General features: G+C 37.6%; 1 protein-coding gene across 2 annotated transcripts in view; it reads right to left on the bottom strand.

Annotated features, from left to right (window-relative positions):
* The window catches only part of FER (FER tyrosine kinase), a 153,003-nt gene that overhangs the window by 89,310 nt on the left and 47,327 nt on the right, over nucleotides 1–16,366 (bottom strand). For both annotated transcript variants that reach the window (XM_014877306.2, XM_088157412.1), the window contains exon 10: nucleotides 13,328–13,517. In XM_014877306.2, the coding sequence (XP_014732792.1) occupies nucleotides 13,328–13,517 (190 nt within the window). The remainder of the gene's footprint in view (nucleotides 1–13,327; nucleotides 13,518–16,366) is intronic.

Below are 16,366 nucleotides of genomic sequence, written 5' to 3' on the forward strand. Positions count from 1 at the left end.
CTAATGCTCTCTGCAACAGTCCATAGCTAAAGTAAGCAAGTGATGAAGATCACCCACAGCTACCACAAGGTATGTTGGCGGATTCCTGAAGAGCAGTGTGTGGGCCAAAGAATGTGATCTGGAACTGGAAATTATCTTTACTAGCCACAACTTAAAATAACAGTAATAGGCTTGCCAGAAATCCATATATTCTTACACACCCTGCAGCCTGAAAAGCACAAACCATTCTCCTTTTCTCATTACAACCTGTGTTGGCTATTTTAAAACTCTAAAACCCTGAGACAGGAAGCTAAGCCACATTTCAGCAGAGAACAAAACAAAAACTGTTCTCAATCTTTTATTCCAAATCTGCATAGGCAAAGCTTCTCTGGTCTCGCTGAGAACAATGGCATCAGTATCTTGACAAAATGTGATCTAATAAAGCAAATCTATATAGCAGTTTGTAGGTGGGGGATTGTAAATCAGCAAAGAGGAAAATTACAGCTATGAGCTGCAAGCTGGTGATTTATTTCTGCCCTAGAGGTTAGTAAAAAGATGCTCAAGTAAAGTACAGGGAATACAGAACTAAGGTAACAGGATAGTGAGAAGGATATTTGGGGGGGGCTTCTTCCTAGAGATTCTGAAAAAAAAAAAAAATTGCCTGACCTCAACTCAAGCAAAGGTTCTATCCAAAACATCATTTTCTAATGAGGACTGCATCTCTTTAGAGTTCAGCATTTTGTATCTAAAGAAGACATGGAAAGACAACTAAATCAACTAACTGGATGCTGTACCAACTGCATAAAGGGAAAATTAAAGCTATGGGAGCAAGTACTCTGTACATCAGACAATGAAGCAGCTGATGCTGCTTCCAACTGCGCCAGCTGGGGGTTAGTCAGCCCAAAATATATCTAAATGCAGTATTTATAAACATAGCATGTACTGACTATGGCATTTGTTAGTGACTGCACTTACTACACCGGTCAATTACTTTAATTAGAATGCACTACTCATTAACAGGAGGAATGACAGTCTTTCCAGATCCCAAACATATTCAAACATTGTTGGATCTGGTTGGTTTTCAGCCACATTTACACTCAGCAATACCTGCTAAAGATTAGTGCCTTACAAAGCCAGTGGTCTTAGGCATTTAAGTCAAGAAAGTCTGGTTCCTGGAAGGGGTGAGATGTATTGAAGCAGCTGTACCCTGAACAGTTGTTGGGGAAGCAGTGGACGAAAGTCGACATGTAAAGAAGAGTAAGAACAGCATCACTATATTGCATGACCTTGAAATCTATAAATCCTCCTACTGTTCACAAGACACCAGGAACTAAATATCCAATAGCTGCAGGATCCCAGGCTGCAGGCAGGGACTTCAGCAGAGGTCCATGCCAAATTACAGAAAACACTATTCCCTAGGGGGATGAGGTGAGGAAACCCTCAAATTTTCCCCCAACTTCAAAGGAAGTTCTTACAGGTGGGAGAAAAATCCTGCCTCCCTAGCAAACCACCATGTCATTGTACCAGAGGGGCACTGTCTTTATGTTTGTCATCACACTGTTCTGACTGGTACAAGGTAACATTTCTTCAATTTTGCCCTCTACACACTGGCGCCAACTAATCAAGATTCCTCTTTTCATTCATTAACTGGCTTGAGCTGGCTCACTGACTGGTTCTAACGAAACCACCTGACAAATGCTGTGTCAAGCACCAAGAAATAGCATTACACGTTATTTGATCAGGCAGGATATGAAGCCTTCTTCTTCTCCCCATAAACAGTGTTACTAAATATGGACTGATGATTGTTACCTGTTTGGAAAATCATACTGGGAGAGGATGCATTTGTTCTATCACAATAAAACAAAATTTCATGGAGTTGACCCTGAAGAGCTTCAGTCAGCTGAGGGACATGGCAAGTTCTTAGCCAGATCCACATTTACGTTCGAAGTGTCAAGCAATAAAACTGAACTTTTCAAAACTGAGAAGAGCTTGCAGCATGCCTAGATTCATTTGATCAGGTACTTCTGTCTGACAGCTGTTTGGCAGGGTAGTCAGAATAGAATGTTTGCTTTTGGTTTTGACAGATATTTGTTTATGCACAAATCAGCCTGCATGTTAATAGATAAAATGACAGACCAACTTTGTGACAGCCTGAGCACAACTTGAGCACCGTAACTAAGGTAGACTTAATGAATAATCTTTGCAGGGTGCCAAAACAACAAATATCTGCCAATTTAAACAACAGACATCAAAAATGCAAACTCTCAAAATTGGCAGTGTTCAAATTCTACTCTGAATAACGCCTATGGTCCACTGAACTCATGCATAGATCACAGCTACAAATCATAGACACAAACAGATTATTTTGAAAATATAGACATCACGGAGTATAGAGTCAGTGTGTAAGTCTCAGTGATGGTACCAAGTAAAAGATGTCAATCCTATTCAAGCTGAAGTTCATAAATTTATCCAGCATGATGAGCCAAAATAAATAAGGCAGCACTTCTACAGAAATGCTTATTAGTTAGTCATTAGTTATTAGTTCAGTCAATAGATTATCTTTGTTTACTTCACTCATTGCTTATTAAAAAGGGTCTGAAAAACCAGGCAGTGTTCCCTCAAAGTTCCTAAGTTGTACTTATTTGGCATGCTCCAAGCTGCTTGTTGAATCGAAGACCAGTCTCCTCTGTTACAGAAGAAACTCCTTTGGCACCTACACCCACTTCCCCTAATAAAATCAATAATTTCTAGTTCATAGGTATAGTTATACATGATTCAGTGCATCAGCTTCTTAAAAAATATGTTGAATAAAATAACTGATCAAACATGACTTCAGTCATGTTGGTTGAAAATCCTATTTTTCCTCACTATTTTTGTTACATATTATAAAGATACAAATATCATTCTCACACACTTCCTGAGATACTTAATGCCAAGATCAAATTGTGCATACAATATCCATGTATTATACACATTATATACATAATATACATATTATACACATAATATACAAATATCCACAAAACCAATGTTAATTTATATGTTATATATAAAAATCCCGATGGAGTGAACACATCAAATAGACAAAAGCAGCAGCACCTGAAGCAGACAAAAACCTTGCAATACACAGCCACAGCTTTGGACACTACTACAAAATACCCTGAGAAGAAAACAACTGCAGTTTTGTCAAATAGCTACCTCATTGGCCCGTACAAAAATTACTCTAAAACAAATCATTCTTTCATTAACAGTACTGGAACTTGAATCATCACTAAGTGAGCACAACCCCACTGTAACAGGATCCTATTAGGTAGGAAATGTTCACAATTCCCACTTGTAGGTTTTTCTTTCCCCCACATCCTACAGAGAAGCAACATCTCCCCTTCATGCTACAACAAGCAACAAATTAACATAAAAAACTGAATTTATTTCAGCTGCACTGAACTTTGGTTTTCCTTGAGGATGTGGGTTTCTTTTTCAGACTAACAAAATACAAGGGTATCTAAAAGGTTTTTGTTTCTTTTAAACCCAGAAGTTCTTCAACTTTTCTTGTGTTTATATACCAAAAGTTACTTTGTTAGGGTTTTTTTTGTTTCGTTGTTTCTAGCTCAGAAATTACTTCTAAACTTTTTTATTTTTAGAATTCTCCAGCTATATCTTCCCTCACTTAAAAGTCATATAAAATTCTGCATCCTCTTTCCTCCTCATGATCAATCGCCTATGGCCAGCTCAGTCACATCAGTTCCTTCTGTACTGCAACATCCACTGCCTTACACTGAATTCAGAATAAACCATCACCATGTTCAAGTGCTCTAGACAGCAGCTAGCACAGAAGACAAAAATTTCAGGTTAACATGATACATAAACTGTCAAGACTGTCAAGCATCTCATTTTAGCATCCCCAACTCCTAACTAATATATTTGTGTTTCCATTTTTCTCTCTCCTACCAACAGTTCTTTGTTTTCATTTTTATAGCATTTGCTGAGTAAATGCTACAGGTTTCCAGAGTGAGATAATTTCAGTTAGACATTTTGCAAGTCCTCGTTGTTACAGAGTTCTGGCAAAACTAGGTGAATTTAATCTAAAGGGGAATGACGGAGGTTTGTATTACATACAAAGCCAAACATTAAGTGATTTTGATTTCATCTTAGTATTCAGAGCCAAGATCTAGAAATAAAACAAGTCATCCTGAGACATATCAGAAACAGAAATTGCAGATATATATAGCTCCGGTCATATCACTTCTATACTATATTTTTCTTCTCATACCATTTATGTTTTGATTTAGCACTCAATTTACCACAGTAGCAACATGTACTGATAAAGTCAGAGCCACAGTCTCACAGAAAAGCTCTCATGAAATTGTACTGACAACTGCTCTGTCTCCAGCCCCTCCTTCAGGACGAGTTCTACATGAGTATGTTGTAGATTTCACCAATTCTGTTTGGTCCTGTGTCCTGGACAGACTTTGGACCCTCAAGACAATAGTCTTGTCCTCTGCACTGTCTCTGACCTCTTTTCATTTTGCTCCTGATAGGACTCCTAGGAACACTCTGAACCTGACTAAACGCCCTGTTGCCTCTGCAGCTGCCAGTGTCTGGCCCTGCTACTCTATCCTGTATTTAGTTTCTATCTTTTTTTTTGTTTTTCCCTACTTTTACTAATCTATACTTAGCTTCTAGACACCACCAACTCTTGCTATTTTCAGAAACTTGACAAAAAATGGATTTAAGAAATCATTGTGCTTGCAGAAAGATTTTGCAGTAAGTTCCAGAAAACAAACCTGCTTTTGGTCCACAAAATCCTACAGTGCCCTAAAAATAAAGACCTTCAATCATTTCCCAAGAACGACAAATTTCCATGCATCTTGGCTGTGATACTCCATGCTTTCTTTCTTCTCTTGGATGAGGACATCAGTTTCAGAAACTCCTGGATATCTGCTAACATCTTCATGCAAATGTCATTGCCTTTCTCACATTATCCTAACACAATAATCAAATAAAAATTAAGTTTCTAATGACCTGTTTCTGTACCTCCCTAAAAAGAAACTCAGATAAGCAATCCTGGAATTTTTTGACAAGGTTACAGTAACTACCACTATCTTACACAGAACTTAAATTTTCCCTACCATTGAAGAATATTTTGAACAAAGAACCTCAGAGTCTGTTGAAAAGCAACCTTCACCTATTTGAATATTAATATCTAGAGATCTTTATGGCCTAGGTAACCTAAGACAACTACATGGGACTAGCAGACTTGAGTCACAGCTTCATGTCACAGGCAGGAAACCTTAAGCAATCTAAAAATGGGCATTTAGTGCTGATGTTCAGGCACCTGGATCCCAAACTGATCAGAAATGTTTAGCATCTATCTGACTGCTAGATGATAAAAGGAAAACCAAAAAAGGAGTATCTGAAACATTCTATTTCACTTATCCCACTGTAAAAAATCACCAACAGTAAAAACAAAAAATAAAAAGGAGAACAAAAAATAGGTCTGTAATCTAAAGACGGTGGTCTGAAAATTGGATTGCTATTCTGGTTTCTCAAGTTTGTAGCAGGAGAGAACTTCCCCATATGGCAGAAAAATCAGAAGCTAAGCATAAAATGAAACACTTCAATCTGGCAAAAAACTACCAGTGACTACATTAAAAAGATAAATCCTAATGCCAATAATTATTTTATAGCAGATTTTAGGAGTTTTAGAAGCATAATAATTGCCTCTAAGGACAATGGTACTTTAAATCAGCCATTAAAAAGGAAGAGAGAAGGAAGGAGAAGTGATTTAAAGCAGCCAAATTCCATTACATTACCTCCTGTGTGCTGCCTAGAGGCTATGAGAAGTTAGCAATCACACTGATTTGGTCCCACTTATGAAAAAGATGCAGGATGGCAATGATGATGATTCTGGCAAAGAATTACTATTTTTCTCCCAGAACACGGAGAAACATATGCTGGATACCAGTAGGTGATTTCTGTTCAAAAGGAAATTTTTGTGTGAAGCTCTCCTAAACCACAGAGAAGATACTGACTGAAATAGCAAATCCCCAGTGGCTATGCAGTTCTGCAACACTACTGTGGTGAAGCCTGCTTCCTCAAGGAAGAAATGAAAGCTCTTGAAATATTTTTGGCAGTTCAAGAGAGGTCTATGTACTTATCTCAAGTGCTTATAACTCTCCTTCATACAGAGAGGGTAAACTAATTCTGCACTTCGTATATTCTAAGTGTTCTGTTTCTGTCAATGATCCACCTCCCTCAATTCCTCAAGAATTTTGCTTATAGTTCTAATTCTGCTTTTCCCCAAGGTTATTTCTCAATATTTTTTTGATATGCTAACCTTAAGAAATACTTAAATTCTCAGCCTTAGTGTGTGAACTTAGCCCTGTCTTTTACTTCAGAAGTTTCTAGGCATGTTCAGTGGCAAAAGTCTTGACAGCTCCACTGACCTCTCATCCTGTAAATTGTGGACATGTCAGTGGGACAAAGTACGACTGGTTTTATCTGTCTACTACCTTAGTATCTCCTTAGTATTGTTCTTCCTCTGATATATGCCCATTAGGCAGCTGGGATTTACAAAAAGAAGAAACAGAAGCTAGAACATATTCACCGTGAGAGAAAGATGAATAGAATTCACTCTCTCCACACTTCCTAAAAGCATCTGATATTTGGGGCACTTTCGATCCATGTCAAATTCTGGCTGTAAGCCAGAAACACAGGCCCAAGCCAGCAGGCTTGGACAGTGGCCATAAACAAAACTGAACGTCAGCAGTCCAGGCAACCACCAAACAAAACTGTTCATTTGGAGGTCTTTTATGAACAAATAGGCAAAATTTCTACAGCATGATTGTACTGGCAGCGTTTCTTCAGCAGAGGCTAAAATAAAAGAAAGGATAAGGATATCAATGCTGCACAGACTAACTCTGGCCCTGGGTCTATTGACAAGAAAGTTAAAATCTTGCAATAATGCGGAGGAAGTGTACAAGATTTATAAATATAAAAACCAAATTACTGTGAAGGGCTCCCCTACCATGCTCTAATACAATCTTAGTTTTATATAGATGTCATGAGCCTCTAATCAGTAGATAATTACTTACATGGACAGATAAGGTAGATGTTTGGTGATGCGTTACAGAGTATGAGTGCATTCTTCTGAATCAGTAAGAATAATGAAAAATTTATCTCTACTGTTACACTTTATGGTATTGCTGCAATGGCTTGTCACAGAAGGCAATCACTTCCTTGCATCTATTTCAAAATAAAGAGCCTGCATAATCTGAGACATCAGGAGAAAAGGAACCCCCAAGAGTGTGGTAGTTCTCTCAGCAGATTATGCTTGATGACCTTGTGAGCCAACAACTAAAATGTATGCAATGAAGCATCTTTAATCAAATAGCAAACTCCTGCAAAGCCTCTTTCTACATATCTATGTAACTGACAGTAAAAAAATAAAAGACATACAAACTGATTAAATTTTTCAATTACTATTTCAGTTGAGAGTTCTGAAAACATTCACTTCAAATCCAAACCTGCAGAAGACTCTGGCTATTGGTTTGTTGATCATACTAATTAGAGCAAGTCTTGGATTCTAGAAAGGAAGGATGGAAAAATAAAACATTCACATTAGGTAGAATAATTTACCAACAAATAAAGTAGCACTTGAGCTGTGTTTCATGTATTTAGTATTTATTTCCTTCCAAAATTATTGAGAACTAATTTTTTAATTACCACAGTCTTCACTAAAAGCTGGCTTATCTTACTTTTAAAGCAATCACAAAGGATAACATCTGTGATGTCTTTTGAAAAGGAAAAACAACAGAAGTGATTAGATACAAGGTGAACTTCTGTTATTTTTTTTCCTTTCAAGTAATTATGCTACAACAGATAAAACTATTTTCTGCTGTGTACGGTTTTAAGCCTGGAACTCTAGTGTCACAAGGCATTACAGCATCCCAATGGCTGTACCATGGCACTTCAGCCTGCCTCTGCCCTGTGTATCTCACGAGTTCATGCTAACAGCTTTGGCTTATTCAGCCATAACCAGTCCTCTCGCACTGAGCTCCACCTGCTGACAAGTCTCTCAAGCGCTGCAGAGCTTGCACACCAAGTCTCAGTTCTGTCAACCAGCTCCAGGAAAATGCTGCAGTATGCAAAATAAATCTACATTAAACACTTCTACTGTAAGAACAGCATATCATTTCAAACACATACTCTTAAAAGTAATGGGTTAACACCTGCATGATTTTTTAAGGAAAAAGGCGAAGACATATTAAAGTGCAACAGAGATTTCACTATATGATTGCTAACCAAAATTAATTACTATTTTATATTAACTAACTCTGTTGCCCGGTCTAAGCATTCCCTAAAGACTTCCTATTCTGTAACAATTTCCAAGGCAATACCGATGCTGTAAGTTTAAAGCTTTACCATGAAATGCAAATCATCATAATTGCATGCAATTACCTGAGTAAATGTTTAGCTGGCACTGAAACATTCAAAACTTAATGTTTTTATTTCTAATCTGATGATCAGACATATAAAAGTTTTCTTGCTGTTGCTTTCTTCATTTTAATTACCATGGACTATTGCCATGCCTTGTTGATCATATTAACAACAAAAATTACTTTATGTACCTTAAAACAAATGACAGGCCATATATCAACTGACTAAACACTTAACCATGGAAAAGTTAGCTCAAGTAGCTTCCAGTTACTGCTTAAATTTTATACAGTGACATAATACATAACACTTTGGATACTACCACATTTTTGTCAAAATATATCCATTTACAAGCAATAACCTTTTTTAGCTTATTATTTAGCTAACAGCTTCTTTTTAGTATCTCCATACTTTAAGAACAGAAGAAAATGCAAACTATTAATCTCCCATTAATACAATGAATAGCAGAAATGCATAACTCTAGGGGGCTCAAAACCAAGGTTTTAAACCTGTAGTGCTATTATCATTACAATTATCTCTGTCTTGCACGGATAAGTCAGTAGAGAAGTATAACTGTTAGTAACAAAAAAATGTTTCATTTTTCCATATACAATGACAAAACTGTTAAATGTAATGTTCAGAAATAACAAAAAATCCATTTTTGTTTCACTCTGTGCTATGATATCATTGAAAAAAGGAGAATAGTTTGGAAATTTCCCTTTTTTTCCTAAAATGAGTACATACCTACCAATACACAGCAAAAATTTCCAAACATATATTGACTAGGGTGAACCATATTGAAGACACTAACAAAATATGAAACTTCCTACAATAAAGAGAGGCAAAAAAGAACAAGGAAACTAAGTTAAAACACTCACATAACATTACATTGTCTATAAAAACATATTTAACAGCATTGCAGAATTTCACTCCTGGTTAGTATTCTATTATACAGTTACCTAATGTAAGAGAAGGGAAACAAAACAATTCGCAAACTATTCCACCATGAAATTGGCTCTATTTATAGATATAAATACTTAGGAGATATGAAACAAAATTGCTTTGCATACCCTCTTTCGAATTTTAAATTACAAAACAAAAAAAATACTTGTGACTTGAGGACACAAAAATTTGCTTCATATGGATGCCGACAACACAAGCCAACTTATGATTTTCTAATTCTTAGGAAAAAAAATTGTAAAACAAGTGCTTACAATTAATTTCTGAAGAGGAATAAATAACCACATTCAAGTGTATCAGAGTAATATTTAGATGAACTGCTCTCAAAAAAAGAGGAGAAACCTTAATGAATTTATAGTTGAAGAAACAGTCATCCTCTTGAATGATATAAGGATGAGCAATCAGCAGCAAGAGTATTTCACTTCTCATCTTTTACAGCACTATACTTCTAAGGAGTTTTACTAAACAAAAAAAAAATCCCATTTTAAAAAACACCAGGATGTTTATTTACAGACACAACCCATCAGAGTATTATTTTTTCAGCCTGAGATATAGTCAAGACTGCCAGGTCAGGGCAATGCCAGATATGAGCAAAGACTGGGAGAAGGAAGAATACATCAAGAGCAGCCCTGCAGAGAATGACTCAGGGGTGATGGTAGTCAAAAAGCTGAACATGAGCTGACACTGTGCACTTGAAGACCAAAGGGTCAACATGGGCTACAACATCCTGGGCTACACCCAAAGCACCATGAGCAGCAGGATGATGGAAGTGACTCGCTTCCATCAGTCAGGTGAGATCCCACCTTGAAAACTGCACCCAGGTCTGGTGTCTTCAACACAAAAAAGAGATGGGACAAACCCAGAGGAAAGCCACTAAACTGATCACAGGGCTGGAGCACTATGACAACAGACTGAGAGTTCTTCTTCAGCCTGGAGAAGGGAAGATCTCTAGGAAGATATCACTGAAGCTCTTAAAGGAAGCTCATAAAAAAGATGGAGGCTGACTCTTCACACTGGCAGACAGTGACATGATAAGGGGAAACAGTCTTAGTCTAAAAGAGCAGAGGTTCCAGCAGCTGAGTAGAGTGAGGCTCTGCCAGGAACACAGCTCTGGCACAAGCTGTGAGAAAGGAGACAGCCCCAGTATTGACAGTGACCACCCAACACCACCTTAATTCTCTCTGCTCCACTGCAAGGTGACAGCCGTGGTCCTTTCACGTGCAGAGACAAGAGGCCTGACTACTTCTGGCTCACTTGTGAGTGACCAACTGGGGAAGTGGCTGCATGAGAGAAAAATGCCCCAGAGTCTGCACTACCTCTCAGCACTTCTACTGTGTGCTGCCGAAGTGCTGAGCAGATAGCCCAGGTGTAAAGGCTTATCCAACATCACAGGCATCAAATCATTTAACCTCAAACCCCTTCTCAGAAAGCAAGGCTAATACCAATAACATCACGCACATTTAGCTCTCGTCTTTTTTTAAGTCCAAAAGCTGGTAGAACTCTTTACTGAGGTGCAAGAGCTCCTGCAGGTCCTAAGGGAAAAAACAGCATGAGGAGCAGGATGAACAGGATCCAGTGCAGGCTGCAGTGGATTATGACCATTTCTTTCTGGGGCAACATGTGCTGATTCCAAGGCAGCCTCAGTACCGATGCCCTGCTTGTAAATGCTGTATCCTGTACATGTAAATGCTGAACTTGACTTAGCTGCTTTCACAGTTAACTCTACTTCCAGTCCCATTCAGTCTACTGTACAAGATAAGACTTTCACATCTGGCACCCACAAAATAAGTGTGCATGTCCGAGAGTAGCTTAGCCCTTCTGGCAAGCTTTGCCTTGAAGAAGCAAGGGAAGTAGCAATCCTGCACAATTTTTTCTTCAAATGAAACTTAGCAAATCACACTTCATGACAGGTCTTCTCTGCAAGGTAGCTTGAATGATCAGCATTTTCTTCATAAAAGATGAAGGCACTCTGAACTCCCAGATAACATAGGACAGATGGAACTACATAAACTAGAGTAAGTTACTTAAAATACAAAATTCACATCAAAAATGAATGCTAACATTATCCCTGACATACAGATGCATCCCTGATTTATTTTCTCAAGTTGCCTTAACAGTAAATTTTACCTACTGGTTTAAAAAATAAAACAACAAAAATCCACATTATCCTCTATTTCAGTTTAGACAACATGACTTAGCGTTTTAAATATTTCTGCCTCCTCTTGTACCATTTCGCTGGTACTGTTTTACCTTCTCCCTGAGAAGCTGACCAGACTGCCTCTTATCATGTCCCTTTCTAATTGCTCTCATGGTTTTTCTCTGCAACCTTATTTTGGGTTAAAGTGGCAAGATTTTGTAAAGGGGTGCATCCTGCTGTAGCAGAAGGTGTTGAAAGGGGTTGGAACTAGGGAATCTTGGAAGCACCTTCCAACCCAAACCAACTATGACTGTATGTTCCCCCTATCCCTGCCCTCCTGCAGAGAGAGGCCACAGTGCCCTGAGCACAGAACCAGCCACCCTGTGCCCTCTGCCCCGAGGCCCTGCAGACCCATCAGTGCCTGCACCAGTGATGAGCCCTCACTCGTTGCAGGTGACACTGGAGGCGACACAGGTGGAGCTGCTGTCTCTCTGTCCTGCTGGCCCTGTGTAGGCCTGTGCTCAGCACACAGGATTATTTTCTCCCACCCACTGAAACAGAGGTTTAGATACCAGAAAGCAGACTTCAGTAATTTTGAGCTGAAGGAGAAGAGTACCATTCTTATGACTAGACTCATAATCTCAACTAATCCTAGCAGTCACTAATCACTACCACTACCACAGTATATGGTAATAAGTAACTGACAAGATAGCCTGCCCCAAAATGATTCCAAGCCTCCTAATCTTTTGCAATCATTACCCTGATTCTTCTTTTCCCTTTCTTCATCTTTTTGTACTTTTTAAACTCCTTCCAGGTTACGACAAGCATACAAGCTTTGTAAAATAATGTACCAGTGTAAACGACAACCACCACATAGTGCCTTGTAAATATTAAACAGCAGTGGAAGCAAGAGAATGTTGACAATCAAGTATAATTGCAGAAGGGGAATCAAACGGTTCCACAAATAGACGGAGGAAGAAAAAAGCTTTCCTCTCAGAAACAACCATTTAATTATCATTTCACAGAAATACTGCCCCATGGGCCAGAAAGAATGTCAGGCTAAACCTCAAAGATAAAAAGTCACAAATCTCTCCTACATGTCAAAACTAATCCATAAAGGCAAACGCTACTGTTTGTCCCTTTAGTAAACAGGTACTGTTTGTTTGCTTTTTTATGTGGCCTAGAAACTCTGCACATAGCTGCATACAACTGAGAAAAGGAAGTCACAAAATATTAGCAAAGTAAGGTACTTATTTAAACTATATAAGGTCTCATCAGACAAAAAAAATCCTTTTAATTATTAAGAGCATGTAAACATTTAAAAGTAAGTTGCAAAGAAACCAACATTCGTTTCTGTTTAAGAAAAGAGAAATTACAGTACACAAAATTAATTTCTCAGTTACATATTATATACACACGTGCAGAAATTCCAAGAGCTTTTGCTTTTAATTTTCTATTTACAACTGTAAATTTATTTCTTCAACACAGCAAAGGAAATCACCAATAGCTCCTCAGTCACATTTACTAAATCCATGCAAGGGTTAAGAATTCTTTATATACCAGTATAATGAAAATGTAAGCATCAAGTGCAGAGAAGACCAATCCAAGTCACTAGACACAGATTGTTATGAGTTACTGCCACTTAAAAAGAAAAAATATCATGCAACTGAACTTCTCGTCCAAACAAGTTTCCAGAAATGCAAAGTGAAGTCCATTAACTCTAAATCATCTCAGTGAGTATCCTGATACTCTGATCCCGAGTCTGAAGTACAATGGCAGGGTTACACAATTCAGTAAAACAGATTTAAAACTTACCATAGAAGTCACTGATCTGGCATCTTCTTCATAATTCACTACAGGTGGTGGTTCCTTCCCATCATTCTCTTGAACCTTTTGTTCCAGTAGTTCTTTCTGGGCTGCAAATTTTGCCTCAGAACATCTTAATTGCTGGACTGTTTGCTTAAGCTCTTCAAGTGCTTGCTTTTGGCTCAGCAAAAGTACAATACTGCAAGGAAAAATAACAATTTTAAAATGTACATGATGTTTCAAAATACTTTATTTGCTTCATAAAAGCTGGGGGGCAAAAAGCATGACAATTCCTCAACATAATCATTTATTCAAAAATGAAGCAATTTTCAAAGCAACAAGATAATGCAAGCAAACACTCATTCTCTCCTCTCTAGCACAAAAACACCCATTCTTTCTATCACAAAAATCATGTTCAATAAATATAGGTGGAACTCCTGTTTTCATCCACTTTTGACTGAATTTATAAACACTGGGCTTCCCCCTCCCTTACAGAATAAGTAAATTTTACATAATGATTTCAAGTGATGAGAAATTCATTCCAATCAGTTTAGTGAATTTGCAGTAATAATTTGCAATATTAAACTCACCTCATATCCAGTATAAATTCATATAGCATCACATAACAGATACCTGTTTTTTCATCTGCACCTTAAGTATTTCTAGACTGTGTTATAACTGTCTTATGAAGCTTAATAAATTTATCTTTATGAGGACCTAAAAGCAACTTTTCATTTTCTACTTATTTTTACAGTTTTTCTCTGAATACCACTCGTACTCATGAATACTCGAGACAGTTGTGATTAAATCATATTGAAGGATAGGCATTTGAAGCATCTGCAGGTACCCGAATGGCTCTATTATCCCAAAAAACTGCCAAAACCAAAGACTGACAGACGCTGCCTAAGAGACAGAATCACCCACACCATAATACAGACACCCTTAAAAGCACTCAACCAGAGCCCAGTGACATGTGGTCTACAGGAGAGGCAGAGCTCTCACAGTCTAACACATGAAGGAGGTAAATGGACCAGAACTATGAAGAATGAGGACAATATGAAGAAAAATCACAGTATGGTGTTGCTCTGTATCTTCAGGACAATCCCTTGAAGACAAGCCCTCCTGCAAGCCCTACCTTTGAAGACAAAAGGAAAGGCAAAAGTTTTTCATACAGGGATTCATCCTTCACAAACTGATGCTTAGCCAAATGAGTATTCAAATGGGTTTCAAAGTAACAGAGAAACCACCTGTCATAAAATCCTCTTTGGCAGGAAAAGATACAAATGATATCCATGGAGATGAGAGCATTATATCAAGTCACTAATGAACAAAACTCCACACCATCAACAAAATGATTGTTCATTCAAAAAGGTTAAATGTGACGTATGCAGACACAATTCTCAAACCTGAAACTGAGATTTGGCATGAGCAAATGAACAATTATCCTGAAGTTATCATGAAGATAATGTGTTTTCATATGGTCTCCTTTATGAGAGAAAAAGGATATCACTATGTGAAACTAATAGGCTTCAACTATCAGCAAGGCTTTGGTCAATACTTACTGGCTGGAGCCACATCCCCAGTAACAGAATGGTTTCAACCAGTCAGGACATAGTGATAACAGGACATACCCTGCTAGTGAAAAATCACTCACAAACCAGTCTCTTTCTGAACTGTGGCAAAATGGATTACAAACTGATTGGTTTCCCAAATCCAACTTTCAGTGCTTGCCACGCCAGCTTTGCACGGCATGAGGAATTAGAATCTATAAAATTATTTGCCTGTGGCTTGCATGAGTGCAAACTTTAAAGTCCTTGCTGCTAGTAATAGCTACTAGCAACTTCACAGAGAGAGATCTTGTGAAGAATTCCTGCAGGTCAGGGCAACATAGGAGAAAGTGTTAAAAAGGTGAACTAAATCAAAACCCAAATATTCAATATGCTATCATGTTGGAAGGGCAGATGGTATGCTTGACATATATATATATATATATATATATATATAAGTAAAATACAATTAAAACATTTTCTGTGTCGAAGGTAATATCATCATTTGAAGATGGAAAGGGATATTAGTGCTGGAATAATGGTATCAAGACATTGTCATAAGGTATGACATTATGCATTTAATAAATTGATTAAACCAAATACAACAGTTGGACAAGATATTCTGAGGACAGTCAATACATGCTGAAACACCCTGATCACTCTGCACTGCAGCCAAAAGGTGAAAAGAGAGTTTGTTAGAGGCAGACATGATCAATGACAAATTAGAACAAGGATGGTTTTAGAGAAGCCTTCACTGTACAGCTAGATATCTAAGCTAGATTCCCTACCTTTTAGTAATACAAACAGGTACTGGTGCAATTTGAACTGATACTATCTCCTCAACATCACAAATATCTCCAAAGGTTCAGTCAGAGACGCCTTCACACAGTAAGAAATACAGCAATAGTCTAAACTATTTTCAGGGACTCATAACTGGTAACATACAGCAAAGAAAACAGGTTAAGAACCAAACATTGGAAAATTCATTGTGAGCAGATGTGAACTTCACCAAAGAAAGGACAAGAAATATCTAATCGAAACATTGGTATCAGATACATAAATAAAATTTTGGATGTGAATTAAATACTATACAATGTTTCACGTGACAAGGTTCCATCAACAAAGAGCATCAAGACTTCTTCAGTGAATGAAAGATTATCTGAAGGACTTGCACTCCAACTCACTACCAGTACTCTAAATGAATATTTATGACCAAAGGAGTAAGATTAAGATTGATTGCAACACAAATCAGAAAAATATCACTACAGACAAAAGGCTTCTTTAACTGTTGTGTTGACATTAGTTTAGAAGAGTACATGAATATTTTTTCTAACCAAAGATGTTGCCCAAGAATGATTCTCTATAATAATGTTTTATTGATGGTGCAGTAACATACTTACTAACCTCTCACTTTTGGTATTTACTATGCAGTACTACATGGTATGAGATTTACATTATTTACATTTACACTTTTGTAAAGGAAATGCAAGGAAGAATGAAC

This window comes from Sturnus vulgaris, chromosome Z (genome assembly GCF_052056855.1).
Source record: "Sturnus vulgaris isolate bStuVul1 chromosome Z, bStuVul1.hap1, whole genome shotgun sequence".
NCBI classification, from domain to species: Eukaryota; Metazoa; Chordata; class Aves; order Passeriformes; family Sturnidae; genus Sturnus; species Sturnus vulgaris.